The following is a 22,519-nucleotide window of genomic DNA, read 5'->3' as shown; positions in this document are numbered from 1 at the left end:
TAATGCATATTAATCACAAACTAGCCAAGAACACACAGTAATTGACTCCTTACGAAGAACTAAATCTAGCAATCCTCACAAGCAAAGATCTATTAACAGCCTATCACCTTACAGCTTTCTAGGCTGACAGTTCACTTTCATCTATTTAATTGATTTTATTGTTTCTATGATTTTAATGCATATTAATAACAAACTAGCCAAGAACACACAGTAATTGACCTAACAAAACCCTATCCTATGAAACAATCAACAAGGGCAATGTGAAACAATAAATTCAAGTAAAAAAACCAAGCAATCATACGCATTAATTAAACCAAACTCAACCGTTTACTTAGAACATAAAATCCATAAGAAATCGAACAAATATCAAACCGAACAAAGGTTCATCACGACCTAGGTAGTCTATGGAATTTAGCCTAGCATCATAAAGTCTAAATCAAACAAAATAAATAATACTGAAAACTTGGTGAAATAATAAAGGAAGAAAGATTAAAGGCGATAAAACTTGTATTCTTCGATCTTAAACGTCTAGCTCTTCATCGGATGTTCTCTTGCCTTATAAAATCACCACAAGACTCGTAAAATAGCTCCAAAGACTCTCTAATTTGGCCAAGGGTTTCCAGGTTATGTCAGGTTTAAGTTAAAGGTGTTTAAATAGCGAAAACAAGGCCCGACATTAAGCGAAAACGAAATTAATTAAGCCCAGTATTGCCTAGGCGCCGCGCTAAGGGCATTTGGCCTTCCCCCTTCGCGCGGAGCGGCGTGCTTCTCCATGGCTCGTTCTGACAGGTTCTCTGTTCTGGTTCTTCCTTACGCGTTCCGGATCTCCGTTTTGGCTCGTTTTAGCTCGTTTTTCGCCATTTTTAATCACGATCAAATCCCAGAACCTACGAAACATAGAATTGTTAGTAGTATACAAATCTCGACTTAAAACGAACAAAAACTATTAAAATATTAATTAAAAATGAACAAGGGAAACATATATATTTAGCATTATATCAATATGTTATACTTATAGCAGTACGCTGTCAAATATTTTATAAACTAACTATTCATTTTTTTTGGTAAACCGTATGAGAGACATATTATCAACGTTGGGAAAATACACAGATCCCGTCACATTCCTGTTGATGACCCACACTCTGTATGTGTGGGTTTTTTTTTTTGGGGGGGGGGGGGGTCACAAAGCGATGATCCCGATACTTCTAACATTGAGGGATCTGACATAATGTAAGTATAACACCATCTAGAGATATGTAGTTATATTTACATAATGTAATTATAACATCGATGTAGATTATCATCAATTAATTACTAATTATACAGTTATTTTTTGTAGATTGTCATCTTAAAAAAATAAAAACTGAGGAACTAAAGGTCAGGACAGGACGCGAGGTGGTGAGGCTAACAGATGGAGATGGTGATTGATCGGGTGACGTTGAATGTACTCTAACAAACCAAGAAAGAACTATTAAGTCGACAACACTCACCGACATCCCCCCATGTCCTCCCCTTCATAAGTACATGTTTATTTTGTATAAAAGTAATTTGTTTTTAATTTTATTCTAAGTAGAATTTGTATTTGTTTACGCTATATTTTTTTTATCCCTTGTACAATTTACTTACATTTACCAATTCCCTACATAATATTTCGTCAATAATCTGACAGTAATTAAAGTGGTTAAACTGTCATGATAATCGGCATGATATGTCACTAAATATCATACCGGTGATCCCTCGATAATAGTCATCAAAGCACATTACCCGCACCTTAATTTCCGACACAGTATCACCTACAGATTATCGACATAATCACTTTCACAGTTTCACCTTAAGGATTTTCGTTCTTCGGTAAAAGTGAATTGTAGTGACTTGATATATATATCATTATTCTTTTCATGCTCCAGAAATTGTCATTTCTGTCACCATATAATTTAAAATTGTCGGTGGAGATTTAATTTTTACTATCATAAGTTGTATTTCTTCAAAATTTCCTTCTTCAGGTCTGCAATATCCAATTTTCCATTTTCAATATCTCAATCAGCTGTCTTATTGGCAGTTATTGTTGACTACATATTGCATGATATAAATATTCTGCTTTCATGTATTGTAACCTTAATAATGCAATTTTCTTATAGTGGAAACTTAAATGATGGCATTGGAGCGTTAAATATTTGTACATTTTGCTCTTTTTCCAGCTATAAACTAGTGTTAGTGTAAGGATTAAAATATGACTTACGAGATTAAAAAGGCGAAAACCGTAATCAGTCAATGTCGGCGAGCAATCTGCAATTTGAATCCGAGACGAGAGCTTAGATGCACACGTGCACCTTCAATGGGGAATAAGCTTCTAGAAAGAACATGTTAAGCTATTGGTAAGACAATTATAAATTACATGTTAAGCTTCCGATCCGTTATGGGGGGTTGGGTCTCTGTTCGGCCGAGGATGTATCTACATATACTTTTGTGGCTTCGAGAGCACAGTCGTGGTGTTTGCAAGACCATATTCTTCGGGGTTGTGATATTTATGGGTTGGACTCTGATTATGGGTGTGCGATGGATCGTTTACGTACTGCACTTCCAGATTTTGATCTTAGCGGGTTCTCTAATAAGGACACCGCCCCCCCTAAAGCCCAACATGTTGTGGCGAGTGCCTTATTTAGTGGAATCGTCAAGAGTTTAGAAGTGAAGTTTGATCTATCCCCTCGCCAAAAGGCGGTGTTTGAATGCCTTCGGGCTCCTCGGGCTCAGGATTTTCTAACGGCTATCCCCATTGAAGGATTAGGCCAATGTATGTCGGGTTTGGAGTATCGGGCTATCCTTAAGTACCGGTTAATGATCCCTATGTTCCCGACGGATGAGCCTTGCCCAATTTGTCGCAAGGTCTGTTTGGATTCTTTTGGTGACCATGCGGTGCATTGCAAAGAATTGTCTGGCTTTAAATACAGACATGATCTGGTTAGGGATGTTCTGTGTGATGTTCTTAAACGGGCAGGGATTTCTGCTAAAAAGGAGGCCCCTGTTAACTTTCTCACGGATCCTATTGAAGGGAGGTCTACTTTACGACCAGCTGATATTCTTGTGTTCGGGTGGGCAGGGGGGAAACACGCCTGTGTGGATCTTACAGGAGTGTCTCCTCTTGTTGGGCTCAGGGACCGTGGGTTTGTTGTGGATCAGGCTGCGTTGAAGGCTGAATCGGGCAAAGTTGTTAAACACGAGAAAGCTTGTTTAGATAATCAACATGTCTTTCTACCATTTGCCTTTGATACATTTGGTTTTCTGGCTCCAGAGGCTGTGAAATTTTTTAGTAGGGTTCAGCGCGTCGTACACGGAACCTCTTCAGCTTCTAGGTCCCAAAGCTTCGTTTTTAGCAGGATTGGCTTTGTTGTTCAAAAGGGGGTTGCGCCGCAGCTTGTTGCCCGTTTGCCTGCCACTTTATTGTAATCGTTTTATAGTAAATTATATCTTACAATTATTGTATTTATTTGGTGTGCTTTGATGGTGTAAATCACCCTCTCAATGAGAGCTCACCTTGGGTAGTTGGGTGAGGTTGGTATTCCTTTGATATATTTATCCTTTTTTACCAGTTACGGGATCATTCGTTATCTATATTATCTCTATATTATTCATTTGATCGTATGATTTCACGCACCCGTCTCAATCGATTATTAAGAGCAAATACATTTGTTTGATAGATCCGTGATTTAGGAGACCTACAGTTAGTATTTTCAGTGAAGCTCTATATGATTAAACACACTTTCGTTGGATTCTTTTTGACAAATTTCAAAAATAAAAATATTCAAATCTTTACATATTACCCTTGTGCAAAGTTTGTCAGTTCGAACTGAGCCCACCCGGGTTTTTGACCCACCGTGTTACGCCAGAGACTTCTGCTCTTGTAGTGACACAATAACTGTCAAGTGGCAGTCGGCGGTATGGTTTTCCGAGAGAATGCCCAAGCCAAACTCAGCAGCCAGCATGGGCCCGGCTACGACAACATAGCCTGGCCAAAGTGAGGCGTCGTGGCTTTTCAAATTTAGAGAGTACGGTAGCCTAAATACAAGAAAGTCGACTTTCTAAAAAAAACTATATAATTTGGGTGTACTAATTCCATATTTATCCCGAGTTATTTTTCCTTAGTAGATATGTTGTGTACATAAGAAGTTTAACTGAAGCTTTTACAAATATGTTATGTGACGATTCTAGGATTAGTAGATACATACACAAGATTTAGAAAGTTGTGTCGTCAAACAGATAGATTCCATCTTTTAAAGATTGATTTGTGACATACCATAGGTGGAATTTGACGTGGAAAATGTTTGAAAGCTCGCTACTACAAAGTGACTTTTGAATTGTTCCATGATGGGATTGTCATTTGTCACTAGTTTTGTGTTTAGAAGCTTTTCCACTAAGGCTAAGGAACCTATGCAAAAATTAATTAACCGAATTTTGGAAAAATTGTTTCGCCTATTTCGGATATGAATAAGGTCAATCGTAACTAGTTTCGGTGCAGTCGGGTCAAATTAGGGCTGTAAATATACAGAACGAGCGAAGTCTTGTTCATGTTTGTTCGTTTAGCTTTAAACTTGTTCATGAACGCTAACCGAACGAAAAGTCTTGTTCGTGTTCGTTGATTAAGGAATTGAACTTGTTCATGAATGTTTCACGAACTTAAACGAACATGTATAATTTAAGAAAAAACAATTAGCATTCTTAATTCAAAACAATAGACATGATCACCTTAATTAAATATATAAGGTTAAGCACTTGAGATAATAATAATAATCCCCAAATTGACGATTTATTATGACAATGTCAATGGAGCACAAGTTATATTTGTTGTTAGGTAAAGTATGATTATATAAAACTAACAATTAACAAAAATGAACTGAGCGTAAACAACAAAATTATATAATTTAAATGTTAAATTGGGCATTGCAAATAAAATATTATAAAAATATTAAAAACCTTTAACTAATGAACATAAACAATCGAACGTAAAAGAACATAAATGAATACATTACCGAAGGATCACGAAAACAATCCTTGTTCATGTTTGTTCATTTAACTAGACAAACAAAATTTCTTGTTCGTGTTCGTTCATTTACTAAACGAATGATCATAAACGAACATCGTGACGAACGGTTCACGAACTGTTTGCTGAATGTTCAGTTTGTTTACAACTCTACTTCAAATTGATAATTTGGGACTGCTTGTAGTTGGTTTAGTTGCAAACTTTACAGTTAAAGCAACAACAGATTGCAACAAGATATTTTGGTCATAATCACAACAAATTTCGTGCAACATAACAATATGTCTTTTAATAGTTTGGTCATATGCTTGACTTCAGACGTATCACGTATATATATGTGGCCCAAAACATATGACATGTCCAACTAGTGAAATAATGGCCAAGTGGCCCAAGTATCTACTTTCTTTATTCTTTCTGTGTTTTCATTTTACTTAAGAAGCCCAGTTATTTAACATATATAATAATATAAATCCGATGTAAATGAGTAAATCTTTTATGCAAAAATAAGCAAAATACAGGAGTAAAAAGTTTGTAACAACGACCATTTGATCCATCAAAATCAAATTTTTGTTTATTTGACCTAGAAATTTCAAATATGTTCATTCTAAAACCCGTGACTCGCCACTTTTTAATTATTAATCCGATAGATTTTTTAGCCAACCATATTCTTGCACGTTTCCTAATACAAGGGTTTTCAGTTCTGAATTGCTTTGTTTTTAACCTCATGAGCCGCTAATTTCTAAATACTGATACCACGTTATAAAACTAGCTTTCACCGACAAAACACTAGCTTCAGTCAATATAAAACTAGCTTATGCCAATATTACACTAGCTTCCATCAATACAAAACTAGTTTCCGTCAATATAAAACAAACAAACTAGCGGGTTTCCAGTATTAGGAAATGTGGTAGATTTTGGTTGGCTTTAAAAAACTGTCGGGCTATTAATTAAAAGGTGGTGGAACGGCGGTTTTGGAATTGACACTTATGAAAAATCTTGGTCAAAATAGACGTACTGTTGAGTTAGTTTGGTCAAAAAGACATTCTATTCATTTTCCCTGAATATATTACCAAGTACGATCAAGTTTAAAGTGTACAATCATGCCCGGGCTAAAGGAAGGTTGAGAGACTCAGCCACTCTTTTGAAAGGTCCATAATTGCTAAAAAAAAGAATATTGTATTTTATATATAATTTTGTTTTAAAACAAAAGCTTACAAAATAACTTATTGGTTGAATGTAGAGAGTGCTAGGATATGGAATTAAATGTCACAGTTCAATTCATTTTTTTCTTAGAAAAAAACTATTTGTGATTTATATGAGTCATTTTAATAGCTTGTTTATTTTTTGGTTTGGTCAATATTGGTCTTTTAAAAGACAACCCTATTGGTAAAATTATCTATCACATAATTAGAACACGAATTTAGGGCCCCATTTTTTTACTTGTTTTAGGTCCTAAATTTTATGTGATTCTCGGAGACGGCCCTGCGTATAATAACAAATTATGTGCCTAATGGAAAGTAACAATTCATCACATACTTAACTTTATATTTATGATTACGTTAAGTTTGATTTTTGCATTAAGAAAAAAAATCTCAACTTTTGATCAAATGGTAAAATTCTGTCACCTCATTCATTTTAAAGATTCAAGTTTCATATTTTTGGAATATAACGTGTCACACTTTAAACGAAATGCGAATGAATTTTTTAAAATATATCTATGTTCGATACGTATAATCAAAGTATTGTATGTTGTAGTTCTAATTCTTTGCCTTTGTGTTATTAATGAAGGTTGAGATATTTGACAAGCGGGCTTGGAGTTGGTCTAGTAGCTTATGGTTAGAGTTAGGAGGCTAGAACCAAGGCGTTATAGTTTAGTCACATGAATGATGTGGTTAATGATATTCTAGTGTTTGACATGTCATAATCACAATCAAGAAAAAAAACAATTGTATCATCATCACCCCTTTTAATCATTCTTTTAGTGAACATTATGTATCCCTCATAAAATTATGAGAAGCATATATAAATATATAATAAATGCTTTAAGTGATCACATTTTTTTAACGTAAAATACCAAAAAGAATTAGTAAAAAAAAGTGTAAAACCTTTACTGTACCCCAAGGAAAGAAGAGCCAAAAAAACATAAAGTCGGTTAATTAAAGATGGGGCCTTTAGGCTTACAAAACCGACAAGATACAAAATCCATTTATTGTAGATTCATCATTCATCATGTGTTGTGTGACTCTCGGTCGCTCTGGTATGGATGGTAAACGAATACGAATTCGATAGGTCAATCTGAAACATTTGACACGGGTATTCGGGTACAAGAGTAATTTTAAGATTTTGTGGGTATTCGATGAGGGATTTTGATCAAATACAAATAACTTATATCATGAGAAATTTACAAATAACTAGAGTATTTATGTTGACATCAGTTGAATTATTATTACACTATAACTTTTGAACTATAGTAATTATTATTACAGTATATTATTTTTTATAATATAATTACATACATAGACACTCGAATACAGATATACAAGCAGGAGCGCAAACGAGCCGAGCTACTCGAGCTCGGGTTAATAAAAAGCTCAATAATGAGTCGAGCATTTCGAGCTCAAGTAAAGCTCATTTAGCTATTGAGCCCGAACTCGAGTCTTGTGTATTTTTAAGTTCTACCTCATTTGAACTTTTATGTATTAGTTTCACATTGCACAGCCGAGCTTAGACTCGTTTATGGTTTCCTCAAGATATATAAAAACAGTTTTAAAACATATACAAACTATTAAATAAATAATAAACAAGCCGAGCTCGAGTTTTAAAAAAAGAACTCGGGACTAGTCGAGCTCAGACTCGGCTCCACTTGTTTAAACCCTTGTATACAAAGACGAAAGCCAAAGCACGTCAAATGAATCCGAAAAATCCTATAATCATGTTATGTAAATGTTAATCAAAAAATAAAATTATTAGGTAAACAAAACTAGAAGTATTAAACATCGTAACCACATTTTCACAATAGAACTCTTAAACCACAATTCCTACACAGAGTACTGACCAGAAACACTAAAAAGAATATCATGTCCCCAAAAATACTTCCAGCCAGAACCATATGAAATTCTTCTTAAAACAATAACAGCTAAAGCTTAAAAACACGACTAATTTATTCGCGCTCGATCTGAATTGTAACATGACTGATGTTATACTCCCGGTTAATGTAGCCGACCACTTTATCGAGCACTAAATCAGCAACAGCTTCTGGCCTGATTCTCACATGACACGCTAACAATACCTTCCCGACAGTAATAGCCCATATATGCAATTCATGAATAGCAACCACCTCATCTATCTCACAAAGACCCCGTTCTAGACTCGTTGCGTCTATTTCTCTCGGTGTGCTTTCCATCAAAACCTCCAAAATGTCACGCAACATGTTGATGGTTGTATACAATACAATAATGGAAAACAACAATGTGCAAATGGGATCAATAATTTTCAACTTGGGGTTATACCATATGACCGCGGCCCCAATCATTACACCGATACTCTGAATCGAATCACCCAATACATGAAGATATGCGCCTTGAACATTAATATTTCCCCTCTTTTTCTCTTTCGATTCATCTTTAGAGTAAGTTTTTAACAAAGGCTGGCTATGTTCTTCATGGTCATGCTCATGATCATCAGCATAACCATGATGGTGGTGTTGGTGTGTCGTGACACTAACACCATCGTCATGGTCATGGTCATGGTTATGATCATGACCCCCATGGTCATGCTGATGATGATTATCAGCATGACCATGATGGTGATGTTGGTGTGTCGTGACACTAACACCATGGTCATGCTGATGGTCACCATGAGCATGACCGTGGTCATGGCCTAGTATAAACATCATAAGGATGTTAACAACTAGGCCAAAAGACGCGATCCCAAACATAAGACCGCCTTCAATTTCAACCGTACCATTAACTAGTCTATCAATCGCTTCATAAACAAGAATACCCGTAATCAACCATATTATTTGAATCGACACAAGCGTCCCAAGTATCTCAACCCTAAAAAACCCATACGATTGTCTCGGTGTAGCTTCCCACCCGGAAGCCCAAACTGCAAACAAAGAAATCGCAAACGCAGCCACATCCGACAACAAATGAGCCGCGTCAGTCAAAATCGCAAGACTATTAGCCTTAATCCCACCAAACACTTCCACACCCATAAATACAAAACACAATATAACCCCACCCCAAAGCTTCCACATGGAAGCGGACCGCTCGTTCGCTTCCCGAGAGCTGGTTTGTGCATTTGAGAACCCGCACGGTGCACCACCGCAAACTTTGGTTGCACCGTGTCGGGTCTCGTTAGATGGCACATCTGAAAATATAGATATATCAACAGTATGTGCATCCATGTATACAACTTCTTGTAACAAACCCTGATAACAATATAATGATATATCAATAATAATCTTTACTATATATGGGTTATTCTTTTCTTTTTATATACACACACAGAGAACAAGAATATAATAAAAGCTTTGTGGTTCCCAAGAACAAGATTCTAGTACAAATATAGTGATTCGAAGAATATAAAGATTAAATAACAGAACAAGGGTTTACCTTAAAGTGAGTTTGGTGATCAGGAGATAGAACTGGTAGGTTGTGTGTTTGAAAGTGGGATTATTATCAACGGTGGCTTTATAGAGATTCGGGGTTTTTATTGTTTTGATTTGTTTTGGATTTGGCTGTGTACAGTTAATAATAAATGATAATAATTATTATTCTAAAGAATTTGAATATTTTAATGGGAAAAGAATATTCTAAAAGATTTCTTTGTATCCTTATTTTTAGATAGTTTTTAAATATTCTTTTTGTCAATGAGCAAGCTACTAGTAGAGTGATAAAATAGAGATTTAGTGTATTATGTGACCTATGTTTGATTCTTAGAGTCTCTCTTTTAGGTTAGGCGGCGCCAGATGATGATGGAAAACAAGACGGGTATGTAACATTTACTAGTTAGATCCTTGAATCGAACGAGATTTTATCTCATCGTACTGTTGTGCCTTCAGGCGAGTGTTAACGGACGTTGACAGTAAGTGAGGGCTCTCAGGATTGAAAGGCAGTTGTATCTCGTGAGGTGAATTTAGCCAGGAACTCATTTGAGTGATTCGTTGGTTATTCAAAAAAACATTTTATATAATAAAAATAATAAAAATATTTTATAAAAATATTAAAAAAACATTTTTCAAAATATTTTGAACAAAATAATAAAAATCATAAAAGTATTATACTTTAATTTTATATAAGTTTCTCCAAGTTTTATGAGAAATAAATAGTAAAACCTTTATATTTGAGGTTTCACTATTCACGATTTCATCACATCTTTCTTCCCCAACCAACCAATTGATCCTTACATCCCTCACAACTCTTATGTGTCCATCGATCAGCATTGTTCCTTCCCTCATAACATGAGCTAATAAAACTTATTCATCACTTATATCGCCCCTTACCTCGATCTAGGTTTGTCATCGTTCCATCTTTCTCTCCAAACCAACAATCGATCGCTCTTGCCTAGTCTTTAATTTTGAATTATTATTGTTAAAATTTTAGAAATTTCTGCATTTTGTAGCTGATTTGAATCTATTTCATATGTTTGTACAAGTCTCAAGAATTCTTGATAGTTACTGTTCCATTTTTTATTGTATCACTCGTTCACCATATTCTTATAGTTAATGTTCCTTTATTTGATCATTGAATGTTGACATATTCTTCATAAATTTGTGTAATACTCGTTCAAGATTTTCACACACAAATCTTCTAAAGCATTCATGTTAACACTAATTTTTGGGGTGGGGGTGAGGTTCAAGATTTTCACATACGGATAATATTTTTACTAAAATAGTTATTAATTAAGATTGTAAATGGAAAAACATAACAAATAATAAAAAATGAATATTGAGATAGGAATAGGGATGGAGATGTAGAATTTATAAAAAAATAAGAGATAACTTTATAAAATAATAATTTTTAGTTAATTTATATAGATAACTATAAGATGGAGCCCATGTGATACATGGGTGGCTAAAAAATAAAACCAAAAAATTAAATTTAATAATGTACATAATAAAATATCTTATAGATTCATAAGATATAAATAATTTCTTAAAACACATAGATTAGTAAAAATAAAAGTATTTGGATTTAAAACAAAATAAAATAAAAGGTTGCGAGTCTATATCAATTAAGAAAAAAAAAAGCTAACATTAATTCATCATAATTAAGTTGATGTGACTATATTATGACATGAATGCTTTAGAAGATTTTATTTGTAATTACGTATATGCTAGAATAGATTCCTTGAAAACTATGTATAACGTGACATCGATTTATAAAATCAATATAAACAAATAAACAAAAGCTTAGTCAATAAAAAAATAATTATTGTGGGACTTTTCTGAATTATATAAGAATTTTCAATGTGATTTTTATAATCATATATAGTGGATAAAAAATGTTATGGGGGAACTATTTATTAATTACACGATACAAATAAGTTGTGTTTGTTTGACACGGCCAAACAAATACTATTATTGTCATAATAACGGTTGTTTACGATCATGTATAAATTCAATTTTTTAATTCTATGTTGTCACATCTTAGTTAGGAAATTTTCTATTTTAGTAAAGTTCCAATTTAACAAAAAGCTTCTTGTTTCAAGAATGAAAATAGATGAAAACTATTTATTACACAAACTTAACTTTTTGATAACTTAATTTTTCAAAACAATATTAAATTCAAGGTGTTGTTGCATCAACTCATTGTCTGCTTTTAGAAAAAATAGAATATTTGTTACAACATTTCATAAAATAAAAAATAAAATGGAAATGATCAAACATAGTAAAACTGATTACAAAGATTGAGATCTACACACCTTCTAAATTTATTTTTATGTCCTCATCTTTGTTTTTTTTATTATTATTTAAAAGGAGGTGGCGGCGCAGCTTGTTGCCCGCTTTTCTGCCTCTCTATTATAACTGGATCATTGTTTTAGTTAAATAAATATTAAATCAAAAAAAAATTAAAAGTGTTTTGACTCTATGATAAACCATTAGACCGAAATCACTAATACCCGAATTTAAATACTGAGATAAAATTTCAACCGTCTATTATTGATTTGGCTTCTTAGTGATTTGCGCCAAAGATATTCACAGCAGGAAATCCTAAAGGAAAATTGTGTGACCACCATATCAAAGGCATGATAACTTTTGACCTTTTGTTTTAATTTTTGAATATTGGTTTAAGAAACCATGTGTTTGATAGTTATATTGGTATAGCATAATGATAATGTCAAATTTCTAATCGGTATTGACGTAAGTAGTGATTATATCGAGATAGAAGATAAGTAGGCGCGATATTTTTATTTTTTTGAAAGCAAACAATCGTTTTTGACATAAGTAGTGATTATATCGAAACACAATACAAACAGAAGATAAGTAGTGATTATATCAATTGAAAAATTGTAATTCATCATTCAGGGTAGATCCAGAAGAAAAGTTTAACGATAACCCATTTTTTTTTAAACTACTGGTAATCTAATTATGCAAACAATTTATAGTTAATTGATCAATCAGGTTTTTCAAGGTTGGAAGTGTGTGTAAATGACTAATTTTGCAAAGAGTTAATAGTTGATTTATCATTTTGAAAGTTGACTTAAATTGTAGACAACATGTTTCGGACCTACACAGGTTGAGTCCAACCGATTTAAAGGGATGTCTGATAGCCACTTTGAAACTTCTAGATGATGTTATTAAAATGTTAAATATAATATACATATTGGTTTCCTAAGACTCATAAAAACCTTAAATAGGGTTGTAAATGAACCAAATGTTCGTTGAATAGTTCGTAAACTGTTCAACGAGAATTTTGTTTATGTTCGTTCGTTTAATAAATGAGCATACATGAATAAGAAATTTCATTCAATAAGTTAAAATAAATGAACATGAACAAGACCCTCTTGCGTTCGTGTTCGTGAACGTTTGGTAATATGTTCATGAACGTTCGTCCCTTTTACATGTTGTTCATGAAACTTTCATGAACAACATGTAAAAGGGACGAACGTTCATGAACATATTACCAAACGTTCACGAACACGAACGCAAGAGGGTCCTGTTCTTGTTAATTTATTTTAACATATCGTTCCAAACATTATTTTTTCTTAGTTTTATAAAAAAAATTAGATCTATTTATGTAAAGCAAGGCAGAAGTGTAGAACAAACATCATTCGTTCCAAACAAAAAATTGTGCTTGATGTGATGTGATTAAATGCATATAAATGCTTGCAGAACTTTTAATAATTAGTTATTTATATATTCAAATGAAATAATGTAGAAAAAATAATTAGCTTTTTAAAAAGAAAAATGAAATAAGGTATCCGATATTCCAATACAATCCACTTAAGTTTGCAATTAAGAGTGTTTAACGAATTGAATTTTAAATATTCGAATATTGAAATTTGGAAGTTGAATTCGAATTCGATCAGATTTAAATTCGAAACAAATTCAATAAATTCGATTCGAATTCAGAATAACTAATTCGAAATTCGATTAGAATACTGAACACCATATTAGCAATAATAAAAAGATAAAAATAAATGGTGTATGTCACCACTGGGTATCTCAGCTGACCAGTTTATGACTAACATGAATGAGGTAAATCACGTGTCCCAGAGTAAATCAGATAGTGTTAAAATTTTATCATACATTTTCATCTCCTAACCAGTTAGGCAATACCGTAAAAGATATACATACTCCCTTCATCTGAAAAACTGGTTTCATGTTATTTTATTTACCATTTTTGTTTTTAAATAATGATTGTGTTCAAACTATAAAAACAACGTTTCAACCGACTGAGAGAAACAACAGCAAAATGATATTGAATAAGTTGGCAAAACGGTAAAATTGTTTTGTCTTTTGTTTTCTTTCCATGTAATTTACATATTTTATTTCCTTGTATTTTTGTGTCATACTTATTCATTTTGATGTGGGAAAAATGTTTAATGTCATTTCCAAGGAAAAACATCACAAGCAAGGAGGCTATATGTGCAGGGCATATTCAGAACTCATATGTCTCTCTTTGACTTTATCACCTCCCAATGCCATGGACATTTACCCAACAAAAACTTATAAGATTCAGTCATTCATTGTATATTTTATTCATCATTTATAGACAAATAAATATTACGCTTTCTAACATGAATTTGGTAAACCTCATTTTCAGAAAGATTTAGAAGCTAACAAGTCATATAAGGAACGTAACAATTTTATATTTCTATTGTAGTATGTGAGAGTTTTGCAACAAAACAAATCATGTCCAAAACGGATGACTATATATAAAAAAGTCGATGGGTCAATTTGGATGTACTAAGATTAGGCAACAAGTCAAAATAAACAACCACTACAAACCACCGTGACTGTTGTTTGTCTCAACCACCTACTCGTTGTTGTTGGCACCTTTGCCACCACTCCATCACATGTTGTCGCCACTCCAAACCAGGAGTTGGATATCTGGTTAGATTTTTCGATTACTATTGCAATATTTCAATATAAAAGTGAACATGCACGATTCAAAAATAAATTAAGGAGCATTCCAAACTAAGGGTGTGCATGAGTTCGTTTGTGTTAGTTTTGGGCTTAAACCGATACCAAAACCAAAAGTCAGATTTTGAAATTTTGAAAACTGTTTGTTTTGGTTTCTTCATTTTATTTTCACTGATTTAAGTTTTTAGGTTTTACCATTTGGACTTAAAAGTATTTTGACCGAAAAAGGTTGTCCAAAATAATGAATTTCGAAGTAAATTTTTTTTGTTAATTAATAATAATCAATCATTGGGCTAAAATGCATGGGTAACAAAAATTCTTATGAGTTGCTTAAAATTCAAAATTAAAATGAAAATTCATAAGTTCGGTTTGGTTCGTTTTTTTTTTCTTTTTCAGATGCAAAACCGAACCGAAATTTTGGTTTTTACTAAAATGTGATGTCAGTTTCATACCTTTACCGCCTTCCTCGTTGATGCAGTTTGAATTCGATTTAATTAGTTAAAAAAATTGCTTCGAATTGCAAACAAGCCGTTAACGTGTGAATTGGGCTTGGGCTTACTATTGGGCCACCATTACTCAGTCTCAATCCATGTTGACGTACACAAGCTCACCTCGGCTTACATACTCGATAATCAAGTGAAATTAAGACACTAATCCATCCACAAGTCACACGAGATCTTCGAGCATATGCATATGACTTAAGTTTATGGCTTTAAGCAAATACGCCCTCTTCTCGATGTCTTGATGGATATAACAATAAGAGTAAAACAGGCTGGTTGGGCAGTCATGGACACGTTCTTTTTTCATGAGGGGCGATCGGGAGGCTAATCAAAATTTTAATGGGGCAATCGATTTTTTTTTTTTTTTTTGCATATAAGTAACACCAAAAAATAAACTCAAGGGCAAACAATGGTGGACGCAAAAAACTTTTTATCTTAGGCGTGATCGAAGGGCTTAACCCAAATTTCATGGAATCAACGAGGTTTTTTATTTTTTTTATATTTTATATATTATTTATTTATTTTGTTTATAAATAAAATATGGCAGTTGTTGACATTGTCTAATGCATAGAGAGAGGATAAATTGTTCAGTTAAATTTAATTAGTATCTTTAATTTACCTGAGTAGAGGATGACACAAATGGACCACTTTGGCCATTTGATTTAATGTTGTAGGGTTCCACAGTGCTGTCCTTTGGGTCTCATGAACTTGTGTGTCCCCTCTTAGTGTGTTAAAAATGTTGGATGAACTTGAGCAATTTGACATATTGTTAAAACACAACATTTTATGAACATTCTAGAACGATACCTTTTTATGAATGTCATCAGGGTCCACCGTTCACGCGTTACACATTTAATTTTGGTTACTCGAGTTGAGTTTTCTGAAGCTCTCATCCATACATCTCGAACTTTCTCACACATAAGAAAGTTTAGCGACTGAGTTCGCCACATGACTCAAGTTCTTTTTATTTTTGTCTAAATATACAAACCACTAAAAATGGGTTTTGTACTTTTGTCTAGTACTAAGTATATCAATATATAAATGACTATGAACCCTTAATTAAATAAATCATTTTTTCCATGAACAATGCAAGCTTTTATACGGTTTTTAACCTATTATTGGTTTTAAAATCAACATAAATAGTACGACATTCTTTCACATCTAACGCTGGATATGAAACCATCAACAGTATGTAGTTTTGATTAAAACGACATAAATACTAATTTTATTTTATTTTATTTTATTCGTGTGTCATTAACCATTATATATCATTAACGCACTGTTGTGTTAATATAGACACATCGTCGTCGTTGTAGGTATTTAACGAAATGATGTTATAATACAAAGTGTTTCCAGTTTGATACATCAATGTATTGGTTTTTAATGTCCTATTGTAATCAATTTGCCCCAAAGCTCATTAACAAGTTAGTAAGCCTCTTATCAATTTTTAATAAGTATAAAATCTTGAATTTTTTTATGTAAATTTTATCATAAATATGAACTATATTAAGATACTTCTGTTTGGATTATATACAAATGAAATTAACATGTTAAACATGGAAAACAAGTAGAGTAATTATATACACAAGTAGTGTAATTATGTAATTACCCTATGATATAATTACATAATTACTGTACTTATATATATAATTAATCTACTTGTTTCTCACGTTTAGCACGTTAATTTCATTTGTACGTTAACTTTTCTCAAGATACTTAAGGTTAAAATATTGAGAAAATTAATATTCCTACTTTAAAATTAAATGAAATTTGAGGATAATGTATGTAACTTTTCCTTACTACCTAATTTCATTTTTCTTCCTCCATACATGATTAATCTAACAATACTATCACTAAGTCAATCTTAACAGGACTCTACGGTTAACGGGTCCCCATTTTGTCTATTAAACCGTAACTTTCATACATAATAGTAAGATAAGGTTTTTTAACTTTTAAAATTTCCCATTGTGTTGTTGTAAACTCATACTATTCAATGACATGTTAAGTTAGCATCATTGTGTCTTTACCCTCCTCGAATTGTCTCTTCCACTCAACTACTATCTTATCAATTGTGATTTATCCTAACTCAATAAGATAGGTTTTAATCCATCATCTAATGGAAAATAATCTTAATTCTTCTTTTGCTTTTAACATTATCGGATTGATTTAGAAGTTATCTTTGATTGAGCACTCGTTTAAAGATGTGACATTAACGCAAGTTGTATAACAGACACAAGTTGAGTCTAGGTATCACGTATGTGAGAGTCTGCTGAAGCAGTTTACGTTAGGCTTGAAAACTAGATATCCCACACCAATTTTATTATAAAACAAACCAATTTTATTCTTTTAAAGATTCCACACCAATTTTATTATAAAACAAACTCGTTTGTGAAAACTTTATCCTTAGGCTTGAAAACTGGATATCCCTCGAGTCTAGGTATTCATGTATGTGAGAGTCTGCCGAAGCAGTTTACGTTACAATCACAAAATTACGGGTGCTTTGTTTTGAAGTTCAATTTTTTTTTTTCAATTTTAGTTACGTTTCCAATTCTTTTCGAATTCTCATCCCCACATTTAAATTTACATTGTTGCTATTGACAAATGAAGATGCAATGCAAGGGAAATAGAGAACTGGAAAACTGATCTCCTGATCATTAGCGGTGTGTGGTAATGTGATTGAAGTCCATATGTTGCAATGCCACGACAAAATAACATTACTGCATACAGTGTACCATGTGATAACATAAATACAACCATCAGAATAAATTATCATGAGTTTGTACATACCCTAAAATCTAGCATGCATAATCAAGGCTCTTGTGGTGGTGGTAGTGGGAAATCAGCCAGACTAAGATCCCTGCTATGGGCATTCCATTGGTATCGGTTTAATTACTTACAGGTGCACATATGATATCGACACTCAACATAGCAACTCAAGAAAATCCTAATATTAAACTTTTTATAACGATTCGGTTTCATACTGTACCTGTATAACAACACTCATAATAACAATCAAAAGAAAAATCCAAAAAATAAAGTCGTGACATGCCTAAAAGGATATCGACATATGTTTTACATTGATTGAAAACCATAAAAATGAATATTGCTACAAGTTTGGTGATACCAATACCAATGAATGGTATGGGTTCGGTTCGCCATAGTAGCAGTATAGTTACTGAAAGTCGCTATAGCTTATGGTACCAAAAGAAACACACTATTATGGTCACTATTATGAATGTAATTAGTGAGTTTAAGGATAAGTTTTAGATAATGAACATTATAACATGTAATTTCAACCACCTTATAATATAAACATGTATACCCAATATTCACGAATATACTCAAATAATAAATAGCTAGTACCACGGGCGGAGCTAGACAGGCTATTGGAATCGTCTGCACCCCATAATTTATAATTTGCTTTTATAGTATATACGGTTCATAATTTCGAGCAACCCAAAAAAAATTATAACAACTCCATAACGAATAAACGAAATATAAAAGTAAAAGTGATATACGATCTCGTCGTTAATCTACTTTTTAAACTTCTTTTCTTTGAGGTCAAGGGTTCACATTGCTTTTCTAATATCAATTTTGAAATGTTATGTATTTTGTTGTTAAAATACAAATTTTAAATACCTTCTAAATATAATTTACTTTAATCTAATATAATTTAATTACTTATTATGTCTTTAAACTCACTAATTTTAATTAATTTAATTTTCTTAGATATATCTTATTCATATAGCATATTACAAAGGCTTGTACTAATCGATCAATAATATAACATTTTTATAAACATTGAAGTTTTAGATTAGTTTATGATTTTTCATTTTAATATTATTTGCATGTCTTACAAATTCATGTTACAAAATACTCTTTTCTATCGATAGACATCTTTCTATAACGCGGGGGGGGGGGGGGGGGGGGGGGGGGGGGGGGGTTCCATGTAATTAAAAAACGAGTTTTCACCGGTGACGTGTTGGGTTTTGGTTTATTTTGTTTCTTTCTAGTCGATTCCGGGCTCGTTTTTGTTTGTTTTTTCAGTTTTGTTTTTGTTCGTTTTGAATTCTTTTAGTTTCGTTTTGATTGATTTTTTCGATTTCGATTGATGTGGTCCAGTTTTGGTTTATTTGTTTCATTTTCGTCGATTCTTTCGGTTTCGATTCGATTCTAGGTGGTTTTTTTTTTTTTAATGGAACGAGGACAACGTAGGAAACATTTTAGTGTTTTTAGTTTTTTTGTTTATGATTTATATTTTAAGTTATAATTTTTTTATTATTATTTTTGAATATTTTTTTAAGTGTTTTTTATTTTAATAGAAAACTCCTCAAAAAAATTATATAAAAAATCCTAACTTAAAATATAAATAAAAAACGAAAAATCTAAAAAAACTAAAATGTTTCCGTTGTTATTCTCGTTCAAAAAAAAAACACTCAAAACCCGGTTCGACCCTAATCTATTTCGACCCAAACCAAAACAACCTTATTTAATTGACCCGTTTTGACCCAAACTCATTTTGACTCATACTCACTTTGACCCATGACTCATTTCAAGTTTTCAACCCATGACTCGTTCGAACCAATACAACCCATTTGCCACCTCTACTTTCTAGTACTATGCCCAATGTATTAAGACTAGATATAACACATGAGTTTGCAATGAACACTGAAATTATTAAAATATGTTTTGAAATTCTGTACATTACTATCTTTATCAACGCTACGTGTCTCTAGCGAGTAAATCTTGAAAATGAGAGGTAGGTGGGTGGCTTTTGTATTTTTAAATACATCAAAAGAACTAAATGTGATTTAAATGTGGCATGCTACGCATTTGCGGTTTGTTTAAAGAACATTTAATATTATAATCCACAATTGCTGTCATAAAAAGGTTAAAACATACAATCATTTCAACATAAGGTCTATTATTGTAATCAATAATTAAAATAGAATAAATATAGATTTCCTAAGTTGTATCAAAAAACAAAATATAAAAGTATTAACATATAGATAACTGTATTTGTAAAACCTTTTCGTACTTAAATAAACTACTTAAAAAAGTGAAGCTGAATAAACATATAAATAAATATATGCACTAAACCGGTGTGTTAAGTTATTCTACACATTCTACTTAATTTAGAAACTGTACAAAGACATAATGAATCGCAAAAAAAAAACTCAATAATCTGAACAAAAATTTTAAAATATCTACAACATAGAAACCGAAAAGCGAAAACTAAATCTACTACAGTAAAGTTCAACACGGTTTCAATGTCGCTAGTTTGAGTTCGAACGGAGTCCGTTTAATACCTTTCCTACGACTTTCTATCTTTAAAAGAGTATGTATGTATTTGAACTCAACCCTTAAACGAGTCGGCTAAAAATGTAGTGACTTTATTTCACTTCTCACATCAAATTACATAAATAGTATATATTTCGTTATAATTACCTACTTATGATGTAATGATTATGAAATTGATTAGACAAAGCAATCACCCTCTAATTGCTCCTCTTTAGTCTTTATTTATCGATGTAAGTTGTAACTAACCACCACTTATGAATATATATCTTACATTGCATGTATACTAGTTAATTTCAATTTCTTTTGGTTGGTGTGTTAATTATAGTATTCAACGTTCTCTAACTAATCGATTTATTAGTTTCACCATATATTAGATCTTTTAAAATAACACTAGATTAAATCATACTGGTTTTCAATATTTTGATAGTTATATTTGAGTGAGTATTGTAACTTTATGATCCTTCATATTAAGGATTAAAGGTCATGTGTTTTATTTTCGAGTTAATTACTAGTATTCAGGAATTTTTAATTGACAATTATAAAAGTTGACAACAATATTATACAATCTTTTAAAGACTTTATTCGAAACTTTTTGCATATGGATTTCAGTCAACTTGAAATTACTCGATTTGAGATATACGATTTAAAAAAATATTGTTTTAACCCGTTACCTAAAATCTGTCCTTCATGACTTCAAAAACATGTATTTAACACGGTCAAATACATAACAAATACCTTTTCTCTATCCAATTTTTGCGCTACTTGTCTGTAGCGAATAATTTCGTCGTATATCACTTTTGCTATGGATTTAGGTTCTATGTCGTTACAATTTTTGTTCTAAATTTGCTACGATTTTTTTACGAAATTCTTACTAGGGATTTTGTTTTGATTTTGCTATGGATTTTATTAAACTATTTTTAAGTTACTATTTTTAAATACTTTTTTTCTTGACTTCGTTACATGGCCGGTACTGTATATGTTCGAATTAATAAAACAAGATGGACAATAAAAGGTCAACTGTTGATAATTTGTGACGACTTTAGTGGTAAAATTAGTTGTAAAGTTTGGTTATGATTTGCCGTCGTTCATCTAGTTGTTACTGAATGATGAAAGGCAGGATATTTCTTCAAACCTCCATCATCATTTACATCTTCAAAGTAATTATTTCTTCACTTTAATTTGACCTTAATTACTATCTTGTTGTTTCTCTCTCTCTCCTCTTGGTTTCTTTTAACAACATTTGAAACTATTCCTTATATCTAAGTAAGTATTCCTGGAACGTGATATCAACCATCTATACTAATTTTGATGCTTTAAGCCTGACCTATTTAGGAACATTATCAATGAGGAAACCCATTAATGTAAGAAAACCCTACCAGGTTTCGATCATGACACTACTAAAAAAAAATTGTTTTTCTACAACTGAATTCGTAGAAAATTTGTTAGAAAAACCAATTTCTAACAGTTTTTCAACAAAAAGTTACGTTGGAAAAACACATGCTTGAAAATCGTTTTCAACCGTTTTCCAACAACTATTCTTACGAAATTGCTACAAAAATATGTAGTTGTAAACTTTCTACAACTTTCCTACAAAAACTATTTTGACTTAACATAATGTTTATTAGATAATAATATTATAGCAAAGTGTAAGGCCCCGAACCCGGTAGCCCTACTTTCGCTTCGGATTTACTCATAAACACAGTTCTTACAAATCAGAGTTCATTAAAACTTTCGCGGAATATAAAAACTTTCTTAAAACATTTCATATCAAAACACGTCTTGTCTTAAAATATCATTTTGCCTTTCAAAATAAACGTAACATTAAACTTAAACATCTTGAGTCTTCCGATGCCAGCCTCTTATTCAGTGCCACGTGTCTCCTCAAGCGAGATGCCTCCTCCTACTCACCTGCGTGCATACTAAAAGTCAGCTACGCTGAGTGAGTTCTAGTTAATCAAGCAACTTATCATACAACCACTACATGCATCATATACGTATCCGAAGACACGTAGTCCACTATCTAACCTGCTTACCTTACCACTTAGCCTCTTATTTACACCTACCACCTTACCACTTTGCCACTTTAATAACGTA

The 22,519-nt window shown here is 32.4% G+C and overlaps 1 protein-coding gene across 1 annotated transcript; it reads right to left on the bottom strand.

The window, feature by feature from the left end:
• Window positions 1–8,021: 8,021 nt before the first annotated feature.
• On the bottom strand, window positions 8,022–9,766 carry LOC143529543 (metal tolerance protein 1-like). Its single transcript, XM_077025315.1, has 2 exons — window positions 9,649–9,766; window positions 8,022–9,464 (listed from the first exon to the last, which is right to left on the bottom strand). Exon 2 carries the CDS (start codon window positions 9,438–9,440, stop codon window positions 8,193–8,195), a length of 1,248 nt encoding a protein of 415 aa, XP_076881430.1. The 5' UTR covers window positions 9,441–9,464; window positions 9,649–9,766; the 3' UTR covers window positions 8,022–8,192.
• Window positions 9,767–22,519: the final 12,753 nt, after the last annotated feature.

The sequence above is a fragment of the Bidens hawaiensis genome, unplaced genomic scaffold (assembly GCF_021521415.1).
Source record: "Bidens hawaiensis isolate Kalapana, Puna unplaced genomic scaffold, B.hawaiensis_p1.1 tig00008566_1, whole genome shotgun sequence".
In the NCBI taxonomy this organism is placed as follows: Eukaryota; Viridiplantae; Streptophyta; class Magnoliopsida; order Asterales; family Asteraceae; genus Bidens; species Bidens hawaiensis.
The sequence above is the reverse complement of the archived record's forward strand: the minus strand, read 5'-3'. Positions and strand labels throughout refer to the sequence as shown.